Genomic DNA, 27,586 nt, shown 5'->3' on the forward strand with positions numbered 1-27,586 from the left:
TCTAATCATTAACCAGCTGTGTGAGGTTTTTTCCCTGCCCCCCTCCATTCTCCAAGTGGAACAAACTCCCATCCATGTCAAGAAACCTTTATCCCTCTTATTTTTTTATGCATCTCTCAATACCAGTCCGGGCAGATAGCAGCATCTGGCATCTTCAGCTTTTCTGTAGTGCGAGGCAGCTCCCCACAGAGATGGCTCCCAGCATGGCCAGAGCTATCCAGCACAGCATGGCCTTTGCCAGGAGCACAAGCCACACTCCTGGGGAAACGGGACATCCTTGTTCAGCATTGCAAGTTTAGTATCTTTTGTTCCAGAAACTAAAATCAGATTACGTCCACTGAATGCAGTGTGGGATTTTATTTGGGATATCTTAAGAAGGACAAAGGGAATGGAGTAGGAAAGTCCAGTGTATTTTACCTTGTAAAGACAGAAAAGTGATTCTTTGCTTTTCTTGTCCTTTGAGAGTCCTCTTGGTTCTTTTATCAGTAGAAAGTACTATGCTAAAAAAATAACTGTATAATATGTGAGAAAGGGTCAAGCTAATTGTAAAGTCATAAAGAAAAGAGTACCACCCCCTGTCCCCGGAAGACAGATGCCGCACAGTACTATACTACTGCAAAGGCCAGTTGTCTGTATTTTAATAAGTTAGAAGAAATCCAGATATAGAAGCCATAGAGTCACTGAAATGTTAACACGTTAATATATTTTAAAGCAAATATAACAGTGTACACATAAAAACCATTTAATACAAAGTGAAAACCATTAGATGCACCTACTAATGCAGATTTTTGGTTATTTTCAGCTCTTTCACCAAAACTTGGAAACAGTGCTCTTCATTTCAGTTACACCAGGTTAAACGGTGAAACTGATCTATAGCAAGCAACTCACTGCCTTTTCATCACCTGGGAAAGACAGCACCACAGCAACTGAGAGTCTCTCCAGAAGGGCATCCAAACGAACCAGGCTGTGCACATTTGCCCCACTCGCTAAGCTATACAAGAAACCAGATGTGGATTGATTGCTGCTTCTGAATAGTAAAGCTCAGTAAGTGCATCCTTGCTGTACAAAAAAAAAAAATATTAAAGTGACAACATAGAAAACTGGCAACAGATAACCATGTCTGCTTAAAATATACACATATGATACATAATTATGGGCCATGCTGGCCAGTACGTAAGTCTGTTCAGGAGCAAAGCTTTAATTGCACAGGTTAGAAAACTGAACAAATGCTTTTACAGAGCAAAGCACAAGCTTTGGTTTATGCTTAGACAGTGAACATTAAACCTTCCATTTTTATTATAATGTCTATTATGAAAATGGCTCCTTTCACTGCTACATGCAATAGTTGTGTCTCTATGAATAAGCACTCCATTCCATACAATGAAATGAAGCTCAGTGTCTTATTCAATGAACCCATTAGCTGAATCTAGACTGGGAATGCATTAAATCTTTATGAAAAGCTTCTGAATTACAAAAAGTTTTACTTATTTCCTTCACAATTCCCCAGCCCTCCCCCCCATTTTTAAAATGCTGCATATATAAAAATAACTCCAATATGGCACAAAAGTGGGATTCTCAAGGGAAGGCCATAGATGAAGGGGCAAAGGGAAGCCTCCACTGGCAACATCAACAAATTGCATACAGTCCAAGAGGAATTTGCACCCTATACAAAATGAGCTTCCCTGTGTTCCAGTTCTTGGATCCTTTTTGGTCTCAGTCTCTGGTAAGTAGGCTTCAGGTCCGTGGAGTGAATATCCTCTGAGCTAGTTTTTTGTTCATCTGTGTTTTGTTCAGGATCACCCGATGGAAGTGCAGAGCTCCTAACCAGTTTCACAGTATTATCCTGGTGAAGCACAGAGCTAGTGCTGGTTGGCGCACAAGCTTTAGCAAAAGAACCCTCTTCATTTTGTTTTGATTTGTTAGAGGGTGGTTTATAAAATGTCCCTGGGGGTGGTTGCAATGTTCTTGGTGCCCTGAAGGCAGCAAGAGGATTGGCATCAGGACCATTCCCTTCCGTTGCTGTCCTTCCTGACCTGACAGAAACAGAATATGGCTTACTAGGAAGAATGGCATTAGCTGAATTGTTACCCATGCTGCACGATGAAGATAAGGCACCTGCAGTTCCACTCTCAAGTGCTCGGTTCTCCTGGGGCACATTAGTCACAATCATTGCTGTCCTTGCTGTGATATCATACTGCTTATATTGCTTGTCCCAAGTTTTTCGCAGCATCTGGGTGTCGTAACAAGGAAGTCTGCAGCAGGTGCTAAGAGCAGGGAGCGCCTTCACCTCTGAAACTTCTTCAATAGTAGGGCTCCTGCCAAGCTTCTCTGGACTTACTGCTCCTGCATTTCGTGAATTTCTTTCATTCAAAACACACGGAGGAAGTATTCGGTCCACAGGTAGGCTCACAGGGCGAGCAGACGGTTTTGTCCTTGGAACCCGCAATGGAACTTTGGTAATCTGACGGTTAGGTTTTGCAGGAAATAAGTTCATTTTACAGCTGTCTTCACCTAGAGAAACAAATGAATCATTGTCTCTCTCTGAAGCTGGACTCACAGCATCACCTAGAAACACACAAATAGATGTGACTGGATCTTTGCATCAAGTATAAAGAGAAGTCAGCAAGACTTTTGCCAACAGAAGATGAGCTTTATTAATGATCCCTTGATGGCCAGTATTTTAACAGGCTAACAGTTTTTAGCTATACCTTGCATACATACTAGGACTACCCTACTCTAACCAAACGTTAGCATTTCAATAGCAGTAAAACACACACCACAGATGTAACCAAGGAAGACACTAAAGAGAAAACAGGCAAAGAGACATTGCACTTTTTTTTTTGGCTGGTGCTTTCCCATCCCTGAATATTTTCAGTTTTAGTATGTTTCAGTATGTTGCACTGTTAATGTACAGGACATGACTGAACCGGTGACACCAGCTGAAAATCAGTATAATTAAAAGGGATCATGTATAGTTACTCCTAAAGAAAGTAGATGAAATCCTACCTACATTAAAACCAAACCACTGTAGTAGCACAGGCAGATAAACAGGAAAAAAAAAATCTTATAGAAGATTTATAGTTAGGTTAGCAAACCTGGCTCTTTTGGAGCAGAAATAGTAACATCCAAAACGCTGGTAGCTGAGGAGTCTGTCTGAGAATTACTCTTCCCAGAGCCTTCTGGTTTAGTTCCAGTGAGCAGCACTGATACACATTCTGGGGGAAAACAATGGTCAACACATGTTAATTGCTGGATACTGGTTTGCAGCATCATAGCAGATTTCAGAAATCCACAGTCACAGCATAATTATCTTGTAGGTTTTTTTTAAGGGAGAAGCCAAAACACTGTTGCATTCTCCCACCAAATACTTCAAGCTCTGATCCCATAAATACTGGTTGCTTGAAAGCCTTTACAAAGATTTAATTCTCTGTTCCTCTTGCAAAGATAAACAGCATCTCAAACAGTGACAAGCAGGTTTTATCACTTGCTTCTGTCTAAATTGAAAAGCTGCATGCACTACCATCTAATGCATCCATGACTGCTTATCCACCCACCCCAAGACTTAATAAAAGCGCACTAACCAGTTACAGATGGGTCTACTTGTTCTTTTGTATTCTTGCTATTGTTCGATTCCCAAACCAATGCAGCTGTTTCTGAAGCTCTGCTTTCACTTGCAGCTATCAGAATACCCTGTTGACAAAAGTCAGAGCAAAAGTAAATGAGAACTCAAAAGGAAAGGCACTCCTTAGCAAAAAAACACCCCACAAAGATTTAGTAGGAGTGTGCTCTGGAACGCAGCAGCGTTTGACACAGAAGTTAAGATGGCACAGGTAATGCTGTGGCAGCACAAAGAAAAGTCACTCACTTCCTTTGCAGCAACAGACGACTTCCTCTGCTGCTGTGGCTCCCTCTCTTCTGCTGATAAAGCAACTCTGACTGTAACGGCAGTTTCTTCAGACTGAGATGTGCTCAGAAGTGGCTTCAATGAAACGTCAAATATCTTTTCATAGTACGTTATGAGCAGCTCCACTACCCGGGCCTGATAAGGGTAATCCACAAGCGACGACAAAGAAACGGTAGCGTCTGTTTGACGTGGCCTGATCAGAGTTGGGCCAAATATTATGCCAAGGTTGCTGGCTGACATTTTATTTTCATCAGACTGTTCTGTAACCCTGTGTGAAGAGGGAAGAAAACCACCCCAAACCCCCAGCATTAGAGGGTTTTACTACTTCAGAAATATTTTAGATATTAAAATATTATGTCTAAAGAGGCTAAAAGACAATTAAAAAAACTGAAGGTGGGTTTGGTAGGCAGGCAGAATGGTTAACGTTATTCGTGGCTATTTGGCATTTCTGGGGTTGGGGAAAAGAACGTGTCTCTCATTCTAAGTAATAACATAGCTGTGGCCCAATATTACCCATTTTTACTGGTAGTCATCAGCTTGATACATCCTCATCACACATCATCATACAATCCAGCATTTGGCGGACAAGGAAGCGAAATGTAACTGGGGAATGGTTATTAACAGACATGATAAGAGTTTCAATTTTCTGTCAATAGCCACCAAGTCACTGCCTTATCTGGGTCACATCCTAATTTAAATCACACCTAGGTCCCTGCAGCTGCCACTAGTTACTACTTGCTGGCCCTAATGCTAGCAGAGAATCAAGAACAATGGAGCTATTGGAAAAAGAAACAGCAACAGAACAACATCTTCTACGGTGTACATGACTTCTTCCTCTACAGTGATCAAAAGGGTGCAAGAGTTTCCTAGTACGCAGCATACAGCAGTTTATTTTTCAGTATCAGTTTGCATTTAAGGTCTTTTCTCACCTGTGAAGGTGTCCAATAAGGTACTGAAGAGTGTTATAGTTTGGTACAGGCAGCTGTTTCAGAAGATCTTTAATTTTAATGATGATCCTATTCAGTTCAATACAGATTGACTGTCTCTTCTTTGATTTGGGGCTAGCTTGTTTAGCGTCCAATTCCTCATTAACGTTCTGGCTTTCTTTTGCCAGTCCAATGAACTCATTGTAAAGCCGAAACAAAATCAAGGGTTCTGGAAGCTGAAGAAATAAGAACATTTCAGGAACATACTCAGGCCTGAATTTTAGCTTCTTTGTTTCCTTCCTGTTTTTCCTTCAGCTTTGTTTGGGTCTAGTATCTTTTTTCTTAGATGATAACATTGTTTAATCCTTGTTCATTAGCTCAAACCATGATTTGTCAAATCCAATCCCAGGTAACAAAACCATTCCTCCTTACATCTTTCTTCAGAAATCCTTTGCTTGCCCTTTCCTGCAATAGCTTTGAGACTGAGCATTTATCAATATGGGTAGAGATTTCAAGAAAGTGACCGCTATGAGGGAGCATAAAAACTGCAATACCAAAGTAGTAGAGCAGTTATTTATTCTTTCCAGTCTTTGATAGTATATTACAAATACATATCAAATTTGGTCCATATTCCATTTTTTAAATGTGAATTTTAGGCCACGGAACATTTATTTTGAATTGTGATTGAAGTATTCTTTCAGTATGAAAATGAACATTAACAATAAAAAAAAATTACAGAAAAAGACAAACCCCTCAAACCTGACCTGGCTATTTGCATTGCCCCAGCTTAGATAAAAGCAAAAAGTAGGAAGACTAGATAAAACTCAAAACAGTTAGCTTTAATAATTAGTCTCAGATAGGGTTTAACTCAGGACTCTGTCTAAAAATGTCTTAACTACATGTTCCTAGCACTTTTCCTGCATTTGAAAAGGGCAGGTTTACCTAAAACCCACACCAACGGATCAGCTATAAAAGTAGTAATAAGGCCAGAAGAAAACATGTTATTTTACTTTTCTTTTTTCTAATTATGAGCCCTATTCAGAATACAGCACAGTGCCTCAAACTGGTACCCCAGTATGACGTATATAACGCACTACCTTTTTCTTTGAATAAGTAGGCAGAGTACACCTTTGTAATTTTTCAAAAGCACTTTACTTAATGATGATCATAAGATTGGAATGCTCATCTCTGACCGTCAGTGTAAGGAAGAGGACAGGACCATGCAGCTAAGGATTATTCCTTTCAAGGTTAACAAGTTTGCAGAGTGATTCAGTAATTTCACTGGGCAACATCCCAGCCTCATTTTTTCATACTGAATACATACTGAAACTGTTTTGGAAAACTCAGTCACAAAGCTTTAAAGCTCCATTTTGAAAGAAAGAGATGGATAATCCCTCCATAATGAACACATCATCATGACCATTCTGAGCGTTTAATGAAATTTTTGTTAGTGTATGTTAACAGCAATATACTAGCATCTCTCTGTGTGAGGAGGCAAGAATATGGAAAAGTTTTAAACTTGACTTAAGACCGGCAAATTCAGTAACCGGAAAGGATTTAGAAATCAAAGCTTCACTACAAGTGGATAAACAAAAGCTTGTTCTGCGTATGGTACTAATATTTAAAGAGACATTATGCCCATGTGGAATACAGATTGTAATACCAGCAGTCAGCAGTCTCACAGCTTTCCCTGCCCCTGTCACAGGCTCCGTGGGAAAAATAAAGCAGCCTACTGCAAATATACAAGGCACTCATTTAATCTTCTACTGCAGGACTGCTGAAAAGGATTTGTTTTTTCCCCTTGTACTGAAGAAATATACTACCCTGGTTTTCCATCTGACCTCTCAAGTACATACCTGGCGGAGATACAACTTGAGAACATTGCTGATATCATGTGCATAGAGTTCTGAGAGCTCAACCAAATCCTTTCCATTTTCAAAAGCTTGACAGAGCTTTTCAACTCTTGATTTGGCTCCATTCACACGATAGATGCCCTGGAATTAAAAGACCAGCGCAAGTCTATTTTAATTTGGCAAGTGTAAAACACAGCTGATATCAATAGTGCAGCATTAACATCTTGAGAGGTGTTGTTTGGTTTTTTTTTTTAAAGATCATTCGTACTTAAGTTTTATAAAACAAACTTGACCATACCTTGACATTCAGTGCTCTGCTTTCAATTTCTGATGTACACTTTTTGATGATGAAAGGAATGCCATCGGGAACATTTTTAGCAGCTTGGGCAAATTCCACTCCAAATAAGTGAAGCCTTCCATGAAGTTTTTTGTGCCCACACTGAATAGCTAAAGTCTCTAAACATTTTTTATGGCATGCAAGTGAACACTACAGGGGAGAAAAAAAAAAAAAAAAAGCACATGGTTTGATACAATCTGACACCATAAGAAACACCTCTGCTGTTTGTCACCCCATATGCGAGCAAAAGGAAACGTTTACTATTAGTCTGCTGTGCTCATGCTTTTGAGTTCACGATGATTCTACAAGCCAAAAAGTCTGTGCTTTTTATACAGAAAAATAATGCAAGTTTCCAAAACTCCTGAGTTTACACAAATCCCAAGCGGCAATTTAAACTACTTTTCAACTTACCTCCTCACATTCAGCTCCATGAAATACCACCAAGCTGTCACATTCTCTGCATTTAGATGGAGCTCTGAGCTTCCGTAGTTTGTGCGTTTGCGCTGCTTTGGACATATTAGCATTTCTAAAAGGTCCTGGAGAATTTGCAGTTTCAGATGTCAGATCATTTAAACCTGGAGAGAATTTCTCTGTTATAGTCATTCATACCTACTATTGGGACAGGGTATTTATTCTGATTTTTCAGAACCCTGCTGGAGAACACAGAATTCTGTAAGTAACAGCAACTATCAAAGAAATCAAAAACATTTCCATCACAAGGAAGCAAAACAATGTTACAGTTTATGTAACAGACACATTAACTATCAAATAATCTTACATAAAAGCAGACTCAAACCACTGGTTCTGCATTTTTAAGTATTTCTATTTTCTCCTGTATTAATGGCACATGCAAATATTAGGACATTTAATTCCAACTGCCCTGCAGTTCAGGCAGCTATTCATGAAAGTTTCGTTCTATGCATTTCAAAATCCTGTACTGGAGGATGAAAGATGACATTATGGTTTGGCCCGTAGTGTTTCTGAAATACCTAAGAAAGCATACTTTGCAGCAGGGAAGAATTAACACACACTCGCAGCAGAACCCACCTAAATAAAAAAGAATCACTGATTCCCAATCTCCTACGATAATGTCCAAATATTTTCTAGAGGATTCTAAAACAGAATAGCAACTGGTGCTTTTTGTGACTTTTTTCCCAGCAATTTACTTCAAATCCTGTCAACAAAACTCTGTGAACCAACATCCTTAGTTTTACTAACAAAAACTTAAAATGAACACATACAGTTAATTGCCCAGAAAGTTTCTTAAAAGCCCAAGTACTGATTAAACAATACCACTGCAAGTGAAAGTTTGCATTCATTAACATGTTGCAACGTTTTAAATCTGGATCTAAATTAGTATTGTTAACCACAAGGCTCATTCCTAGAAGGCAAAATATATATTTAGGAAATAAGGACTAACCGAAGAATTTCCTAAAGGCTTTACTGAGCAAGTGCCACAAATATTTCAGAACTAGTTTGTAAGTACTGCAGATGTCTGACAGAACTATTTTTGATAATCCAGTTATTCGGGTTTCAGTACCTGTGGCAACACTGTCTTTACACAGTCAAAATTAATTGGAAAATTAGAAGTGGTCTGGTCAAATCTGGGAAAGACATACCAAACTTGCTTATCTAAGTTGAAAAGGGTAAAGTCTCAATTATTACCCTAAACATTTGGATCCACTTTCTTCCAGTTTGCCAATTACCAGCTCTCTGCATCTGCGCATTTCAGTTCAAAGTTTAGAAGTGATCTTACATACCCTCATTGCCAGGCAGCTAATTTTAAATGCAAATGTCTGAGGGAATGCTTAGTGGATCATTTATGTTTACCTCAGGAGGGTGAAGACTCTAGAAATATTCAAAGGCTGCCCATATAGTTAATCTAAATGTACAAAAACAATTCTGCACCGCTTCATTAAAATGACTTGAACATGATTCTTCAGCTCTTAACCTCAAGTGGATGCACACTGTATTGAAAAACAATGCTGTTGGTAATCACAGCCTTGTTCACACACTTTTTTTAAGCACATTAAAAAAAAAAAAAAAAAGCCACACACTACAACAAAAAGCATCTTCTGGGGACTTCAGGTATGGAAACAACATTACCACAGTCTGAAGGAGATGGTGGCTCTCTTTCATCAAGATCATCTGCAGATGACATAGTACCGGTGGAAGGTGTTCGGGGAAGTCGTCTTTTAAAATCCCCTAGTAGATAAGAAAAATTTTCAGGAAGCTCTAAGTATCAGTTCCACCCAACTGCTCACTTCCAATATACGCTCTGTCCCACATTTGCTAAACTAACAGCCATGTCTTCATTAGATGTAAAACAGTCCAAAGAAGAGACTTCAAATTAATATAGCAGTGAGTGTAGCTGTACCTGGGCTAGCAGATGGAGAATCCATGGATCGTGACTCGCTGCTTCCCCCTGCACTTTCAGAATCACTGCACATTCCTCCACTCTGGTTGCCAACTGACCATGATCTGAATGGTGGTGGTCCTCGTATTGCTTTTGAAAAGAAAATCCGCAAATTCCAAATGTCAAGGACAAAACTACATTCTTTTCTTTTTATTTAACGACTATCTATGATTATATTCAGAGTAGGAAGATATTGCAAAAGTTAGATGAACATGCAATATAGTAAAAAAAAAAAACCCCAACCAACATAGCATATATGCCTGTAAAAGCTTCGGGATGTAAGAAAATTTCAGAAACTTGACACTTGTGCTTTTGCAAAAGACCCAAAATCAATGTAGTATTTACAAAATCAATGGATTTTAAAATAACTGAAGTTGATTGAAATAGTTTAGTACACTGACATTGACAGTACTTGCTGTTTGAATTGCATCTCACCTTTCTTGTCAAAGAATCTAAGTACACAGGCAGCTTTTCATTTGTCCTTATGCTCAAGTACCATAACCCTTTTTATAGGCTTCAAACTATAAAATATATTTTTTTAAGCTCTTCAGTGCTACATTTCTGACAGTGAGCCATCAAGCACCTGGTTTTTTTTTTTTCTGGTATTTTTATTTAGAGACTGAACTCCAGATGAAATACAGAACATCTACCTTGGATGTCAGTGCTGCTGGAAGATCTCTTCTCTCCAATCTTTTGCGAACGATGATAAATTGGGCTTCCCACATCATCTAACGTGTGAGCAGGAAAATCTCCTGAACACTGAGATAAGTTACCATGTGACATATGGACACTGTTGGTTGATTGCTTATTAAAAACCCTGCAGAAAGAAGAAAGTAATTTGGAGAGTGAATAAGATAGAATTAAATGAAAAGCACTGTCTTTTTTTTTTATCCCTGGGCACTAAAAATGCTTCATGTAATTGCTTGTCATGAACATACATATTTGACATGTAATTATTACAGCCCAAATTAAAAAAAAAGTGTGGCAATTTATTTTTAATTAAGTAAGTGCAATTTCCCAGTGTTTCCTTCCCCCTGTAAATCAGCTTTTCCACATCTCTGCAAGACACTATGACTGTTATTTTGCAGACTTTGAAAAAACAGCAAATCTGTTCATTCAAAGATCAGAATAATTCAGAGGGTACCTCATCCTACATTTATGCTTTCCTCCGAAAGATTCTCTGCCCAGCCATCAGGGCCATTCACCTATAAACATATAGGTGTTAAAATGCTGTGCTTTTTTAAAAGCACAGAAAATACGTTGAAGCTGCCAGAGAGCTTACAGTCAGTCTGTTGTAAAAATCTGCTCTCAATATAAGAGCAGAAAACTGATAAAAGTAATTACTGTAAAATGCTGCAGCACCCTGTGGACAAAATGGCCTGCTAGCCACATTTAGCAGTCAGGAAGCTGTTCCTTAATCAATTCTACCCTATCCAGCTGAAGGAAATAAAGTCTTAAAAACATTAGAATTTGCATTTGTCCAAGCTACTGTTTCTTAATTAAATGCAGACCTAAACAACAAAAATGATCGTTCAAGTACACGAAGAATTACAAAGGCCATGTCAAAAAAACCCAAAAGGCGGGGAGAGGGGAGGAGAAAAAACACACTCCTATAAATCTTAAGCAGTAAATAGCTGGGAGAGCACACAAAGAATTTGAAATTTCATGCTCATCAGTTTCTCAGGGAGCTGCACAGTTAAATCCCCCAAGTCAAAGTTTATGAGCATAGCCTAAATCAGTCTTAAAAGGCAGGAAATTTACAGACAAGAACTAAGAATCTCAGCTTTAACTTTGAATTTCCTGGCTTTTGTTGGTAGAAGTCTGACTCAAGGGTTTGGTTTTTTGTATTTAGTTTCCTTTTGAAAGACGATGACGACACTTTCCTGTAGAACTGTGAAACACACAGATCGGAATGGATATTCTGGTGCTTTAGTGCCAAGATGACTAGTATACAAGTTAAAGGTGGAAAAGCGTTGGGCAGACGGACACTCAGGAATTGTCTTTTTGCCTCATAGTCTTTATTTCCACATTAACTGTATCTTTAATAGATTAACAGCCAAAAAAACCTACCATTTCACACAGGTTGGAAAAATAATAACTAAGTTATAACATAGGGACATGTGGACTCTCAGCTTTTTTTAGTCACACAGCATGAGACAGAAATTGAGCAACACTTCCTGGCAAAAAGTTGCCAAATGTAAACAATACAAAAGAAGGTATTGTAGCAGCAAGGCCTGCAGAAGAGGAAACCCACCACCTCCTCAGACTTTCTAAACTGATTATCAAATGCTACCGCCACACTGTACCACAGAGTTCAAAATTTACATTTTTCATATTAAGCAGCATCTACATTAAAATAGTTAATCAGTCAATTCTTGCACAACACTTGTGAATGGTTTAGCAAGTCTTATTACACAAATTGACATTCTGCTTCAGAATTTAGAGTCAGGTTTTAATGTCAACATTATATATAATCTACCAAAGACGAGTCAAAGAACAGAGAATAGTAAAGCACGGTAAAACACCAAGATTCATTTAATTCCTCCAGAAGTGTTGTTTTACTGTTGAACACCTGTGCCTAGCATTTAATTCTACACCAAGCAAATGCCACCTGTAGCTTGGGACTCACCCATCAACTTGGGAACTCTGGGTTTCAAAAGAACCTGATTCAATAGGAACACCTTCCTTTGGCAAACTTTTCACAAACTCTGAGTACTGCTGACCAGGGTCATAGAGTTTGGCACTCTCACAGAGGGACTGGCAGTTAACTGGAAGAGAAACAACCTGAGCGTGCTGCAGCTGGAACAGGTTAACTGTTGCCTGTTGGGAGAAAAAAAGAAATTTCAGTATTTGTAGATCATTTACTAGATATTTCACCTACACTTTGCTCAACCCAAATTAATAACCCAGCAGAAAATTGTTTAGACAGCAAGACTAGAAAAATTCTAGAAAACAGTAACGTTTGTAGGGATGGCCTTTGTGCAAGATTCCTGAAAGTCAACTGCAAAAAACTCATCTGTAGTATAGATACTAGTCTTCCTTTTCTCTCTGGGTTGTTGAATCCTCCAAGTAACAAAGACAATTCCAATGGCTTCCCACTTTGGGTTGATCAAGATAAACAGCAAGATTTTTTGCTACCAAAAAGGCATTTTTCATGCTCTGGGAGAAATTTTAGTCATCACTACAATGACGAAGTAGTTGGCGTTCCAAACCCATATAAGCTCCATATCACCCTGAGACGAGAAATGGACAAAACTCCTCGTCCCAACAGAACAGATTAACTGAATGCTTTCTTTGTTAAATTACATAAAACTTCCAAAGTATTTTATCACAAGGCAGAGACCAGGGAAGGGGGCACGACATGGCTGCTTCTTCAGCTTTAGGGTTGCAAAGGAGTTCGCAATTTAGATATACTTAAACTGACAAGTTTGTCTAAGCTTTCTACTGGTCTTATGGGTCGGTTTTGGGGTTGTTCGGGGAGGGAGGTGTGTGTTTGGTTTTTCATTTTCCTTCCCCAGCCGAGCATTAAATTGTCTTTGTCTCATCCAAAAAAAGTACACATCTATTGGCATCATGCACTCTTAAAACTTTTTTAAAAACTGTATATGTAGATACACTGTTTTGACAATCCTTTGCTTATTTACATGCATTAATACATTAAATTAGTTGCAGTAGATCCTGTAGTAATTGAGACTGTCATCAGGATTAGCAGGCTCCATGCTGCGATGTTCATGTCCATTCTGTGCTCGAGCCAAACACCTTTGCTAATGCACTAATGAAAATATGGGAATGGGAGCTGTACTCTTAAACAGCAGAGTAACGCTGCTGCCATCAATATTCTTGGAGAGATTTCACAAGAATTGTGTACTCAGGGTTCTTGCAAGGCAACAGCTCATAAAAAAACCCCAAACCACTCAAGACATGCATAACACCCCCCCCCCCCTTTTTTTAAACTCCTAATAGAAAGAGAACACCACAAACATATTAAAAGTTTTCCTTTTTTTCTATTGGCTTGACCTCTGTCCTTTGAAAACTTTCTATGTTGAGCACTTGACACTATAGATAGGGCTTTCTCTTTGTCTTAACAGTATTTATATATCTGTGCCAAACGTATTACGAAAAGCATGCTTACAGCTTTAAGAGTAAGATCACACTGGTAAATGAGCTCCCGAAGCTGTGTTAAGACATCACTTTTAAAGCTTTCCAAATCATTTCTTTTCTCTTCAACCTCTGCCATGCTTGCTTTATAGTGTTCATTGGCCTCTTCAGCCTGGAGAAAACACAAATATAAAGGGTTGATGGACTACAGGCCTTGATACTAGAAGCAAGAAGAAAACTAACCCCATAAGATGCTTGTAATTGGAGATTCCCATTTAGGATAAAAGCGCGAAAGAACATAGCATGATTAAAATTAAGAATTATAAACAGAACATTTGCTCAAGTGCTCCCATTAGGAAAGCATGAGTAAAACCAGTGCAGGCTTAACTTTACAAGCAAGGAACAAAACCTCTTACTTTTTGAAGAGCTTCCTCTTCTAGCCTTCGCTTTTTTTCCAGTTGCTTGCTGAAATCTTTCACGAAGCTTCCACTTGAGCTAAGATGTTCCTCCTCAGCACGCGCAGTGCAGGATTTTGCCTTTTCATACTCATCTTGACGCTGTGTATATAGCAACTTTGCTTTTCTTAGAGCAGCTTCCAGCTCTTGCTGAAGAATGCAGCAAAAGAAAAAAAGCAAAAGGAATTAATGATTTTCATTTTCCAGTTATCTAATGTAACGTTTAAAGAGGCTATTATGCATGGGTCTGTATGCTGCAGTTCAAAGTACACAGCCATAGAAAGATAACCTCTTACGAATACAAGTATGTCATAAAATGGGCAGTTCCACGCCACATCCAATAAGCCCTACAGATTCTACACATGAATTGAAGCACACAACAGCCTAGTTTGAAAGTTTCATCCTTTTGAAAAATTATAGATTGCACACTGTTAGATATGAAAGAAATACCAACCATTTTTTTCTGTTCTCGCTGCCAAAGCTCCTTGATATCTTTCCTTTGTCTATCCAACTCATTTTTCCTTCCAAGGAGAGGCTAGATGGGAAACATTAAGAGTAATAAAATGCTTATAGGCTGCAAGTTTGTTCTTTTGAATAATTTGTGCTGTTACAAAACTTTTTAAAAACCTAAACGTTATCTTGGTCTTTAAGCTTACCTGCACAAATTTGTTAGACTGGAGAGCAGCAGCTGTTTGTTGCCAAAGTTGATTGTTCTCAATATCATTTTGAAAAGCATTAATGAATATTGATTGGAATGGCATATAATCCTAAAATTACACACAACAAAACATTAATATTCTAGATAAGGTAGAGGTATGCTGACATTCTCAATGTCTCTAAAATTGAACTGGATTTTCAATTAAATTCAATAAGGTATTTATATGTTTGCGGAAGTCAGAGTTAGGTATGAATGTGGAAAATGACTAATTTCTCAGCTACATTTCATTTTACTAGGAAAACACTCTGAAAGAGAAGTCTACAAGTCCAAGTCACAAAGCATACAAGATACTGGACAGAAAAAAAGCATATTGTGAAAACTATAAGGCTATTTTGCATTTTCAAGAAAAATAAATTTGTATCTCCAAATTTCCATAGCAGTTGGGAAGACATAAAATATAGCAGATCTTTTAACCAGTGATTTACACTATAAATCAATTCTGTATCAACTTAATCCATTCCTCAACATCCCCAAAGTTTTGCTTTTGGGCAAGGCATTCAATACATATTCAAGACACTAAAATAAAGCCCCTAAGACATACTCACCTGGTGTCCAACAACAGCTTTAGCAGTTTCAGCCATTTTTGCTAAGTTCTTAGCACACTCCACTTCTGTTAAAAAAATTCACAGTTACTGTTTACACTTACAGTTGTACTACATGCTAAATGCTTTTTACAGTCTTCCTCTAACAGATAAGCTACAGAGGAGACCACCATATTTTTTTTTTTTTTTTTTACAAGCCTTTAATTATAGGAAATGCATGATAGTTCTGTCCACTTCAGTGGAACAGCTACTAATTTAGAAATCACATTATTGACAGTCTGCAGCACAGAGGCCTGACAACAGATTTAATTTCATCATGACAAAGCTGATTAAATGCCAGAAAGAGCCACTCACCCAAGCTAAGCTTTTTTTCTACCCATGCGACCACATCCTTGGTATATTTTGACCATGCTTTAGCATAGGACAGAGCCGATTCAATCCCACTGTCATTTCTTAGGAGCATGCTATCAACCTCCTCTGCTCGAAGATGTCCTGAAAATAAAGCATCGGACACAAAGAAGTGAATTTTAGACATGACCACACACTGAGAGCAAAGCCAGTATTAGCCAACTGTGAATGCTTAAGCAGCTCTGATCTTGAGTTGGCCTTTAATGCTAGTTGACTCTAAACAGGACTGACAGAGGTTTTAGAACACATTAAAGGGTCATAGTATTTTATCTGCAGTAGTCATATGGTCAGCATAACTTTCTTAAAGAAAGTGACCCAACAAAACACCGATCGTACGATGACATACAGAAATGCTTCAAGCCTTGATTCTCCCCCCTGCCCCCAGCTGGTTATTCACAGAAGCATAAAACTTCTGCAACAGCAGACTTTTACAGTGAAGTTTTAATGGCAGCATAGGTAAAAAAGTGACTAACTTATTTACAACATTTTAGAAGATGGAAACACAGATACAGAATGGTGTTTATTAATACTAAATGCATGACCTACCTTGAATATCATCCCTTTCATGCAGTGAACCCCCAGACTCGACAGAAAGATTCTCAAAAGACTGGTGTACAAGAAGCAAAACATTACGTTAGTGAAGAAAAGCTCTCACTGGAACTGACATGCTAACAAAATAAATGGCATCATCTACCCCCTTTTTTTTTTGCAGATAAAGCAACAGAATGTACAGTAACCCCCTCTCATCTGAGGCACAATACCTTCTAAGCTCCCATAGCTGTCGACTGAGACAGAATAAATAGCAAGGAATCATTATATACCTTTAAATCAACAATCTTGAAAGGCTGTGATGAAAGAGTTTATCATTTAACAAATGGGGTTGATTTTACCTCCAGCTTTCCTTAGATCCCCACCTATCTTTTAAAGAGCATTTCATACAGACCTGATGTCAGAGAGATATAACAGACACCATTCTACAAGCCATTAGAATCCTGTATTTCTTCCTCAAGGGAATAAAGTTATGATTTCACCTAAATTACTTGCAGGTGTGCACTGTAGGCACAACAGCTGAGTAGTAACACTAGCTAATGAAGCCCTGACAATGAGGACAACCTGACAGAGTTTAATCCAATAAGAAAAGGAATTTAGCACAAGATTTCATCCCTACCTTTGTCCTCATCCTGCATTTTGCTACCCCTTTTAATTGTGCAAGTTGAACTATGTGTAGGACTGTGCTGTAAACCAGGCCCTGAACTAATCTAAATGCAAAAAAAGTTTACCTCGTAACCACCACCCCCTTTAAAAAAAAACAAACAAACAAAACCCAACACAACCCTACATCATTTTAAATTAATAAACTACTCTTGAAAACTCAGCAGCTGAGAGCAGGCAGAAGACAAAGGCTGAGAAATAGCTGCAAAGTGGCCTTAAGCTTTACAAGATCAGCTTGTTTTCATTTTAGAATTTGGTGCTGTTTTATTTTCAGACCTAAAGCTAACATGGAGCACAGTAACAATAATGCAAATAGTTCTTTTCTGTTTGGTTGTTTTTTTAAACATAAAAGGAAACCGATCATAAATCACACAAGTACCCCTCACCAATCATTGTTTACTTCACAGCAAAAGCAGCTTTGCCATGTACCAAAACGTGCAAGGTATTAATCATCAATTACATTGAACAGAATCCAACTACAGCCTAAAGAACAGCTTCGTTCCTAAGACAGTTGCTGTCTAAGAAAAGGCAGTTTCAGTAAAATGGAAAAGCTTTTTCAGAACAGGTGGGAAATCCACCCAAAGCTGTCTATCAACCAAATGAAAAAAAACCCAAAAAAACCCAAAACCAAAACAGAATTTAGAGATGGATCAATATCTGGTTGCACAGAAAGCCTGAACATTCCTAGATGTAGTTCTGATTTGGGTATAAAGTATTACTGTCTTCAAGTAGATTTTTAAAGTGGCATACAGGTGTTAGGGAAGAACAAATATTAAGAAGAAAAAAAACCCATATTAATAGTAACTCAGGAGGCACTTTAAGTTCTAGTCCTAAGAATTATTTCCCATTCTATAAGAGCTAAATCATTTCAGCCCCGAGAACTGTTCATTCCTTTCCAGTAATTCAGGCACAGTCTAGTTAGGGCAGCTAATCAATGCTCATCCAGCCAGCCACATTCACCCCGCTGCAAATATGGAACACCACATTTTCAAAGCAAGCACGTGGACAACTACTTTTACTTATCTCCTACAACTTATTATCGGGACTTGACCCATACAGTTCACCCCCTCCAGCATCCAGTGACCCACCTCAGCGAGCTTAGCAAAAATAAAACAAACAAAAAAGCCTGACTTCTAGATAGGTTTCACTTCTCAACTTTAATGAGACCCTTCTGCCTTTTTTCCCCCCCTCAGTACCCAAGAACTCTCACCCTGACAGAGGCAAATCACGTTTTGAAAATTGTATCCTTCTCTTTTATTATGTTCTCAGATCTACATAGCATCGAATAGCTTTCAAACAGCCTGTCGAGTAATGAAAGGTCAGGCATGCCTGTCTCGTCTCTTCCAATATATTCTAAAGCTCTTCTGGTTTTAATTAAGAAATATCTTTGCTTCCACCTTGTACTTTTGGTTGTACTATAAGGGCTAAAATGAGAACAATTACATTTGCTAAGAGGGGGTATACGTATCATTTAACTTAAGCTTCCAAGTGGAATGCCTGAACTAAAGAATGCAGACTCCCCTGCAGTCAAGAGAAGCAAGATCAGGCTCCCCCCACCTTAGAGCAATCCTCAACAGCTTAGTTAGGGAGGTCCCTAACTTAACAGACAATTAAAATCTCCCTCCTTAATTAACCCTCAAAGCATTTACATGTTAAATTCTACCAAAATGTTACTCTCTAATCTTTAAGATACAGCTAGCTGCTATGTTCAATGACTGAACGTACACAGGAATGAAAAGTTAATACAGCTACTTAAATATTTTGCATTCAACTCCTCCTTACACTCAACTCCTAGTTGACCTCCAAATTGCTCTCTGAATTGCAAATCAAAATGAAATACTTCACCTGTTAAATGTGTATTTATTTGCCTGAACGAAAATGCACTTAAAATTAAGCCAGATTTCCAAGAAATTGAACCATATTATCCTGCCTGCTCCAAAATTTTTAATTGTTCACTTCCACGTTAGGAAAAGCAAATGGCACTACAAAAAGGGGCTTTTAAGTATAAGCTGGTGACTTGTGGAACATCTAGAATAGAATTCCTTCTTCATTTTGCTATATTCTAATTTCCCCTTGGTCTTCCCCCGCCCTCATGTTCAGAAGAGTGATCTTTAAGCCAAGCATTCACTTCACAATATAATACATTGGGACCATCTGGTTCCACAGGACCACATTTTTGCATTGCAAAGCCATTACAAGATTAAAACCTTGGCAAATCCAGCACCTTCCTTCTGCTGGGGAACCCATTAGCTGAAATAGCACTTTTTCAAATAATCTCATTTAAATTACATGAGATGCTGGCTTCTACACTATTTTATTTCATACTTTTTATCAGCAACCTAATCCTCTGATTCCAAGTCTGCTGGAAGCAGTTTTCCGAGTAGCCTCCTTCCCCTCCTGTTTGTGAAGACGAGTTTTGTAGAAGCTACAGAAGTGGAATTTCTGTGATCATCCATCTTTCTCACACGTGTGTTATCAAACCTACTGAAAATTTAAAAAGACTACGTCTCACCTGTAGCTGTACCGCATTACTGTGATCAGCCCTGTGCGAAGGAATGCTAAGCCTTAAGCACAGTTCAGCGAAGCCGTTAAAAACCCCCACAATCTGAAGTTTTTAACCTTGCTACAACTTCGCTTGTCATACACACCAGTTAGCAACTGCATTTTCCTTGCATGTAACTTAATTTGACTTGATATACTTGAAAGTCTGCTTCTAGATACACAAAAATTCAGAACAGAATTTGGTACTGAGCATTTTTAAACTCACCTTCAAAGTGTTTAAAGGGGAGTTTAAAATGCTAATGTTTTTCTTTGACTACCTATGAGTTAACAGCACTACTTCAGTTCTCTTAGTGAATTGTTGTTGAAGCAGCTACAGCACAAATTGGGCTCTGGAAGAATAAAGGACTATTTTGTAATGAATATTAGTCTTTAAAAGCCAAAAAGAGGTCATTAAACCTTTAGCTTCTAGGTCTACAAGGTTTATTCTAACTATGCCAGCATGCAAATCATTCAAGTATCTTACTTTTAAGCATTTAGTTCTTGTCACTTAACCAATTTAAAGATCTCAAATACAACTGCAGCAGGTTATCATCTACATATTTGAGCACTAGCCCCTTTGTGTCACCAGTGGCATTTAGAACTGAGCATACATTCAAGTATCTGAAACCTCGAATGCATTTTTTTCATGGGTTTAATCTTGTTTTAACACTCAGAAGACTCCAAGTGTCCCAGCCCCATGGTGCACAGCTTCAGCTGAAATGAAAATCTCCTTTGAAAGGTCTCATTCCACACTCCAAGAGAACGTGTTTAGCCTACCCGACTTCTCCGAGATACAGGAAGTCCCAGTGACGAGCCATTGTCTACATCTCCCATAAGGAAGTCTGAAACACTGCCAGAAAAACAAAGGATTGGGTTATTTCATTCCTTTACCTCACCAAGCAATTTCAGAACACCGACAACAAAAATTCAGGTAGTGTTTCTAATATCCTTTAAAAGTTCTGCAAACAATTTTTAGAAGTAGTCTTTTAGTCCCTGCAATTCCTATACCACCATCATTTTCCTTGATAAGAAAAAAAACCACAGAAAACCAAACACCCAAACAAAGCAATAAAATTGTTCTGGATGTGGTTAATTTAAATCAGTTTATCAGCTAATATTTGTTGTTTGGTCTTTATTTGATTCAGTTCCACCGAGCTCTTTAAAAACTCCTTCCGGATTCCAACTTACACGTTTCCAAAGGTGAATGCCAATGTTTCAATGGAAGAAAATATTTCACTGAAGAGTTCTCGCTTGTTTTCTTCGTTGACTTCTTTGAAGTTCACCGCTTAGGGAAAAAAAAAAAAAAAAAAAAAAGAAAACCGAAGGGTGAGAGGTGGGATCAGTCAAGCAAGTTTGCTAAGCCTGAAGACAAATTTCATACACAAAGTCTCCTACAGAACATGCAACATGATACTTTTCTGAACAATTGTAAAAACAGTTTTAAAGATTACTAAGGAAGTAAACACGAAAGGAAAGAAATTAGCACGGTCCAGCTGCTTCCCACAGTGAAATCAGATTATTCTCTCACTTCCTATATCTTCCCATTTAAGAAGCAGCTTCATGTGGGAACATGACGGTAACGTGAGGGGAAGAGGAAAAAAAGAAAAAAAAAAAACAACCAGAAACAGTCATTTACCAGCAAGAGTCAAATCACACAGCGGCAGCACCACCACAAAGCAGCTCACAAATGGAGCTGAGTATTTGGAAACCTGTTTCTTTTCTGGGTAGAAATTTCAGAATTCAGAACGGGAGCCGTAGTTTATGGGGGTGCCCCCCCCAGCTGTATGCAATCCTGTGTATATATCCAGAACACAGGATTTCTGGCTTGAGTACAGGCAAACAGAAAGCTATCAAAAAGTAGTGTCCATCGCAATCCCCTTTACTTATTAGCTCCGTAGTCTGGCAAAAGCCCCTTGGTTTTGCTGGTTAAAAGTGGGGAAGAAACTCAGCGTAACTATCCTTGTTTCAAAGTAGGAAAAGGAGCATTGCTGGACACACTGGATGGTTTAAACTGGTGATCACAACAAGTATTTATCCATTCAAGACTGAGCCTTTAACACGCTTCCATGACAAACTGGAATAATGAGACCAGAAGAATGATTCATCCAGAGTTTCTATTAACAGCTACTGGACAAGGGGGAGGAGGGAGAAAGGAGAAGACAAAAAGCACAACCATTTTAGTGTGTTTCCAACTTAACTCCTTCCTCATTGGTGACTGGGAAATTTTTTTGCAGAGAAATCGTGTACACTCCTTCGAGCCAAAGCTGAGCCCTCTGGAAGGAATTTTTTCCCAATTTTACATTTCAAGAAATGACTATTTCACATTAGCATTTATTTAAAAAAAAAAGTTTATTTTTTTTAAGCAATGCAATATTCTCAGTCATTTGGATGCCGAAGCTACACTTACGCTCATCTGTTTAAGAGATGCAATGTCACACATACAGCTACTCACCCCTACTCGTCACTTTTTGCAAGACCCGTGACAATGTTAATTTATGTATTCTCCTTACATTTCAAGTACAAATATAGAAATAACAGACCGCAACGACCCCTAGAAGTAGCAAAAATTAAATCGCGTCAAACTGTTGCCCATTCTATATACATTTTCTTAGCAAATTAAAGTAACTGACTTTAATCTTAAAAAGTATTCAAACTTCCTGCCAGGTGCCTAAACACTAATGGGTAACAAACAAAGAAAGTACAGTAACCTGCTCCCCCATTAGACTTCCTTTGTGAAAGGAAAAGTTTTTAACCTGTAAATTAACACAGTTGAACCCATTCCTTCTTACACAGCATGCCAACAGGCCTGATCAACATTTTTATCACAACTATTTCTATACAAAGCTACTACGGAAAATATGTATTCTTCTCATGGGCTATTTTCACAATTACTTGCAGATCTGGAAGAATGTGTTGTAATAAGCCTACAGCAAAAAAAAAAACCCCAAAAAAACCAAATCGCCACGTATTACAAAAATATTAGCAGCGTCTGTTGCCACAGTTCACTGCTAAATTAAGGCTTCTCCTACCTCTTCATTCTTCTCTGCTTTGTAATTACATTAAAAAAATGCCTCTGGCACCTTTGTTTGAAATGAGACTCAATAAAGCTCCACAGATGATTTTTTTTTTTTAAACAAATTTGTAAATAGCAGTGGATTTCTTTATTTTTTTAAAATTCAGATTTAGATGAAAACCTCAGCTTTCCAGAGATAACTCTGTGGTAAATCTAAACTTTGCATTCCAAATCATTAAGCAACAGTAGTTACTACGAGATCTATCGATTACCAGCCGCTAATGACTGGAAAAATCATTTGAGTGTCGGCATGAAACGCAAACCATTTCAAAATTAAAAGGAACCAACAAAAACTGTCTGTACAGTCCAAGCACTTACCACTGAAACATTCGCATACCCATTAGCCGCAGTATCTTCAGAGAAAGAGCACTTCTTTCACTTTGCTAACGAGACATTAATATAGATAGCCTCTCCCTAAAGAAATGCTGCCTGTTTCACTCTGCCTTCCTGTTCCAGGAAGAGTTGGTTGGTTGTTTTTTTTTTTTTTTTTTAAGCTTTACACTTTATATACCAGAGAAATCCTTTCTTTTCAGGATCCATCACAAGCAGAATAACCAATCTCAATTTTTTTCAGAATTACCACCACTTCTGCTGAAAAAGCTTAGTCCAAGCTCTTAATAATTCGGTGGAATACAAACAGCTTTCTTCTAGCTTACTACCACTGGAATGCTGATGTACTTAACATCAACTTTAAAGCATGCACGCTCTTTCCCCAGGACATCCTGACTGCACACAATAGCACTGACAACAATGAACTATAGTAATCTTTCCATGTCTGGAAATGACAGCTAGCTATCTATAGTTCCACAGATTTCAAAGTAAGTATACAACTTAACAACGCTTTTAAGTAAGACTTCAGATGGCACATAACAAACTTTAAAAAAAAAAAAATTATGATAGCAATACATTAAAATCCAGAATCTAGTACCCGAAATGCAAGCCTAGCTTGCATTGAAGCGGATCTGTATTTCCAAAGCTAGCAAAGCTGTCTTCAAACTGAAGTGGGTTTGGCAACCTCATCAAAATGCTGCAAGACATTGCAAAGTTCTGACTCTTGGGTCATGCCATCAAAAGTTTGCTGAATCCAGCACAGAACAGGCTGGGAACCAGCAACAGCCACAGAAGTTTTGGAAGCCAGAATCCCAGAAGCCAAAGGAACACCTGAGGAGATTTGAGCAACGCTTCTGAAACTGTGAAGAGGCGCCTGTCAGCTGTCAAGACCAAAGTTGCAACCAAGGGCCTTTAACAGATGATGCTTAAGACAGCTCACAGCGACCACAGCACAGCACAGCACACCAGCTTCTGCGATGCTCTCAGGTCCCCTTCCAGTCAAATTAAGACGGCACAGCCCAGGCAAAGCCGGGGACACAGCCACGCCGGGGTCTGCAGGGCTGGCAGGTTTGAAGCTGCGCCAGGGCAGGTTTAGGTTAGATATTAGGAAAAACTTCTTCACTGAAAGGGTTGTCAGGCTCTGGAATGGGCTGCCCAGGGAGGTGGTCGAGTCCCCATCCCTGGAGGTATTTAAAAGAAGGATAGATGAGGTGCTTAGGGACATGGTTTAGTGGTGGGATGGCAGGGTTAGGTTAAAGGTTGGACTCGATGATCTTAAAGGTCTTTTCCAACCAAAGCGATTCTATGATTCTATGAAGCTGCCTCGCGAGCTGTCTGCAGAGCCTGGACAAGGCTAAGCTACACCAGCTTGCAGAACGTACTCTTCGCGGGTCAATTCTCACATACCTACTAGACAGATACGGTAACACCATCATCTTGTTCCTTAGGCAGGACCACGTCTTCAATCCATACTTTACTAGCTGCCTTTTAAGCAGTAAGCAACTGGCTGCCTTGTTGGAACTGAATACCTTTGCAACCAATTTTCTGTCCTTAAATTCCCAACAAAGCTTCCAAAAACCTTTCCAAAACCTTTTCGAAAAGCAAAGCCACCACCCAAGCAAACAAACAAAAAAAGAAACCCCAAGACCAAAAAACACTCCCTCTCCCCAAACCAAGGCTTGTACTACTTCTTATTATTACCTCTCATCTTTAAAAAAAAATGTGTAAAAAATACGGGGGCATAAATAAAATTAAAACAATAGAAGAGCAGTAGTATGCAGGCTGGAAAGAGGCAGAAGAAGAGTATCCTCTGGATCTCACAGCCAGAGAAGATCAGCAGGTCCCACAGTTCTACTTTTGGTTCTCTGTGCCATATAATTTCACCAGCCTGTACTTACTACCCAGTTTGGCAGCCTCCCCAACTTTAGCTGGATGCCAGCAAGACAAGTTTGAGGAACTGTTTCCTCCATAATAAATTTTGCTCTGGATTTACGTCAGATACACCGACAAAATCGGAATTACTTCACCTCGCTAGAGGTATTTAACTTTTATGCTGCACTATTAGGGAAAAAACCCCATACCTAAAAAGGGAATTTCTACAAGACAAGAGCTGTTTTCAGCTTTACCAGGAATCTGTGCTCATCCTAGTGATGCAGTTAAATCAAAAGGTGCGATTTGGAGCAAAAGAACAGTAGAAACTTGAATTCAGCATGGGATCAGGAGAACCATGTACTTGGGGGACATCAACTATTTAAAGACACTGAGTGGGAAAGTAACAACTACAAGTGTGCTGGTGTGCCAGGCTGGGAAAGGAGTTCCAGAAATAGGAGTCTAAACAGGTTCCAGGCAAGGTGTTTCTGTAAGTCTCAATTCTTCTATATCGAGAGGTGTCATTTAAAAGACACCCTTCACGAAGCACTTGAGTAAGCATGTGTAAGTAGTATAGTCCAAGCAGAGAGGCCCAGTGAACCATGTCATGTCCAAGATACAACCAGAGAAATCACAGGGGTTTTTTTTCCCCCCTACGTTTTCCTGCAACCTCAGTCTAAAACAGTAAACGTCTGACATTATCTGTTCTGCCAAACATCATTTGCTGTAGCAAGATTAAGATAACATCCCATAGCTAGTTTTTTTCTTCAATCTGTGCAAAAGGAAAAGCATCAGACATCCAAAGCAGAACTACAAGCACATTCATGTAATTCCCACTGAAGGACCTGAGAAATGGCCGAGAGGCTTGAAGGAGGGGCACGAGCACTCTAATTTTTGCTAGCATTCAAAATATTCCCACTTGCAGTAATTTAAAGGGGGTGGTCTGTCTGCACCAGACATTATGTTTAAATCACAGCGTAACCTGTCATACTTATGAGAATACGGCACAAGCCAGAGTCACTGAGAGTCACTGGTTCCAAACTTACTGTAACTGATTTCATTAAGAGCAATGGCAGTAATTTGTTAAAATAACCACTTGCCCCAGGTGTAGTTCCAAATGCAAACTAGACTCAAACCCCTGGCATTATGCAAAGATTCAAAAAGGTCTTTCTTTCTAGAACCTAAATCAGTTATGCTTCTATTTCTGAAGGGGAAAAAAAAAAAAAATTGACATGGAAATCCCAGCTTGTTTCTATTTCATCCTCTGCTAAATAAACATCAGAAATTTTCCGTGCCAGGTTAATCTTCTTCCTAGTCATAAATCTGACTACAGATACAGAGTGCTTCCACATCTTTTTATAGTTCTGTCCCCCAATGACAAGAAACAGATGAGTCAGATTAAACTTCTTTCATAATATCACATTAACGCAGCCTGGGAAGACAGAGGAAAAAGGATACTGGTTCTGTCCTACCAGCTCCTCACATTCTTGTAGTTTCCTGTTTATTCAAAAGTTACATTACTTCTAGTGAAATAACCACAGCTGAAAACCTGTGAAGGCATGTGTTACTGACAGGCCACTGTAAGCAAACTTGAGGGCTGATACACTTTACGATTCACCACAACCTGCTGTATTTTTACTTCAGCTTCCTCAGTTCCAGCAGTCGTACGCTTCAGTTTGAATACAAACACGGAGCAGTATGATCCTCAAACAAAAACCAGCTGTAAAAACCAAACAGGGGCTAAAGACAAACTGTCTTCACATTTGCCACAGGTTACGCTGGGGCGAAGTTTTCATACCGCAAAGGTTTTGCTGTTCTTGGAGATTTAGGACCGAAGTACCAGTCAGGATGAGCTGAAGCCCCATAACTCCCCATTTCCATCTCCAGACACATGAGGAATACAATACATGGCTGAGCAAACACCGACAGGCGTTACTATAGTCTTCATATGGAAGTACTTGTTTGTATCAAATATTGAGGCAGGACTGACCAAGACCACCTTCTTTAGGGTGATCTGGAGCTCCCTCTCCTTGCAATTAACCTGGGAGCTCCGCGAGGCCAGGTCACGCAGCACTGGATCACAGGAATGACGATTCGCCACAGAGCGAGTTCGTGTTTGCTTTAGCCAAAGAACAACCAGACCGTTTACGCCAGCCTCTCTGTTCTAGGTCCGGAACATACGCTGCTTATGAAGCAGATGGGTAACTCAATGGGAAAACAGCAAGAATGCTGTGAACAGCAATTGTGTGCCATAATCTTTTATTCCGCCAGAAGACACTTTTTATCTATTTATTCAAGCTGGAAGAACACATTTGTATCAGACCAGCGCTGTGTACCGTATCATCACTGTACTTTGGATCCTGTAGCAGAGGTCCTAAAGTTAGATTTTCAGTACTGTCAAACCATTGCCAATGAGAAAATTATTCACAGAGTAATGTAATCAAGAGGGGGAAGTAGACAAAACTTGAGCTCAGTTCCAGCTCAAGGACAAAGACTGCTACCGTAACAAAATCAACTCCCTTCATACCTTTTTTCTTTGAGAGGTTTCTTACCACACAAGATCGTATTTAAGATAGTTCGAGTGAGCTATGGCTGAACGCAGACTTTTCAGACGTACCTGAAGTACGGTCTTACAACTTGACCCACTTGAACACATTGGACAGGAAACTGGAAGACATGACTGTACTGGTTTTGTTTCAAGTGGCATTCTTACAACAATAAAGAGTGGAATTACTTTCACAATTATGTAGTTGTACAATAAGCACAGTGCTTTCCTAACACTTTTTCTTCCCATATAGAAAATAACACAATCCCTCCATGACTGTGGCTCCTTGTAAACTCAACTCAATTTATTAACCGTAAGTGAGCTCTACAATGCAAATGTTAGTAGTTAGTTTATTTCAA

General features: G+C 39.0%; 1 protein-coding gene across 4 annotated transcripts in view; it reads right to left on the minus strand.

Annotated features, from left to right (window-relative positions):
- Positions 1-1,510: 1,510 nt before the first annotated feature.
- Positions 1,511-27,586, minus strand: part of ARHGAP29 (Rho GTPase activating protein 29) — a 51,060-nt gene continuing 24,984 nt past the window's right edge. The window contains exons 1-22 of one of the 4 annotated variants that reach the window (XM_035902879.1): positions 22,802-22,887; positions 20,599-20,695; positions 20,188-20,260; positions 16,204-16,264; positions 15,604-15,741; positions 15,253-15,317; positions 14,646-14,756; positions 14,444-14,524; positions 13,951-14,139; positions 13,569-13,706; positions 12,066-12,256; positions 10,087-10,253; positions 9,398-9,526; positions 9,127-9,225; positions 7,432-7,595; positions 6,982-7,170; positions 6,687-6,824; positions 4,834-5,066; positions 3,866-4,172; positions 3,582-3,690; positions 3,096-3,215; positions 1,511-2,565 (exon numbers count right to left, since the gene is read on the minus strand). In XM_035902879.1, coding sequence (XP_035758772.1) covers positions 1,664-2,565; positions 3,096-3,215; positions 3,582-3,690; positions 3,866-4,172; positions 4,834-5,066; positions 6,687-6,824; positions 6,982-7,170; positions 7,432-7,595; positions 9,127-9,225; positions 9,398-9,526; positions 10,087-10,253; positions 12,066-12,256; positions 13,569-13,706; positions 13,951-14,139; positions 14,444-14,524; positions 14,646-14,756; positions 15,253-15,317; positions 15,604-15,741; positions 16,204-16,264; positions 20,188-20,244 — 3,588 coding nt within the window. In that variant the 5' untranslated portion in view covers positions 20,245-20,260; positions 20,599-20,695; positions 22,802-22,887 and the 3' untranslated portion in view covers positions 1,511-1,663. Of the gene's footprint in view, positions 2,566-3,095; positions 3,216-3,581; positions 3,691-3,865; positions 4,173-4,833; positions 5,067-6,686; positions 6,825-6,981; positions 7,171-7,431; positions 7,596-9,126; positions 9,226-9,397; positions 9,527-10,086; positions 10,254-12,065; positions 12,257-13,568; positions 13,707-13,950; positions 14,140-14,443; positions 14,525-14,645; positions 14,757-15,252; positions 15,318-15,603; positions 15,742-16,203; positions 16,265-20,187; positions 20,261-20,598; positions 20,696-22,801; positions 22,888-27,586 lie in introns of those variants that run through there. The other 3 variants (XM_035902876.1, XM_035902878.1, XM_009647488.2) reach the window with 3 other exon arrangements.

The sequence above is a fragment of the Egretta garzetta genome, unplaced genomic scaffold (genome assembly GCF_000687185.1).
Source record: "Egretta garzetta isolate BGI_Z169 unplaced genomic scaffold, ASM68718v1 scaffold149, whole genome shotgun sequence".
Lineage (NCBI taxonomy): Eukaryota > Metazoa > Chordata > Aves > Pelecaniformes > Ardeidae > Egretta > Egretta garzetta.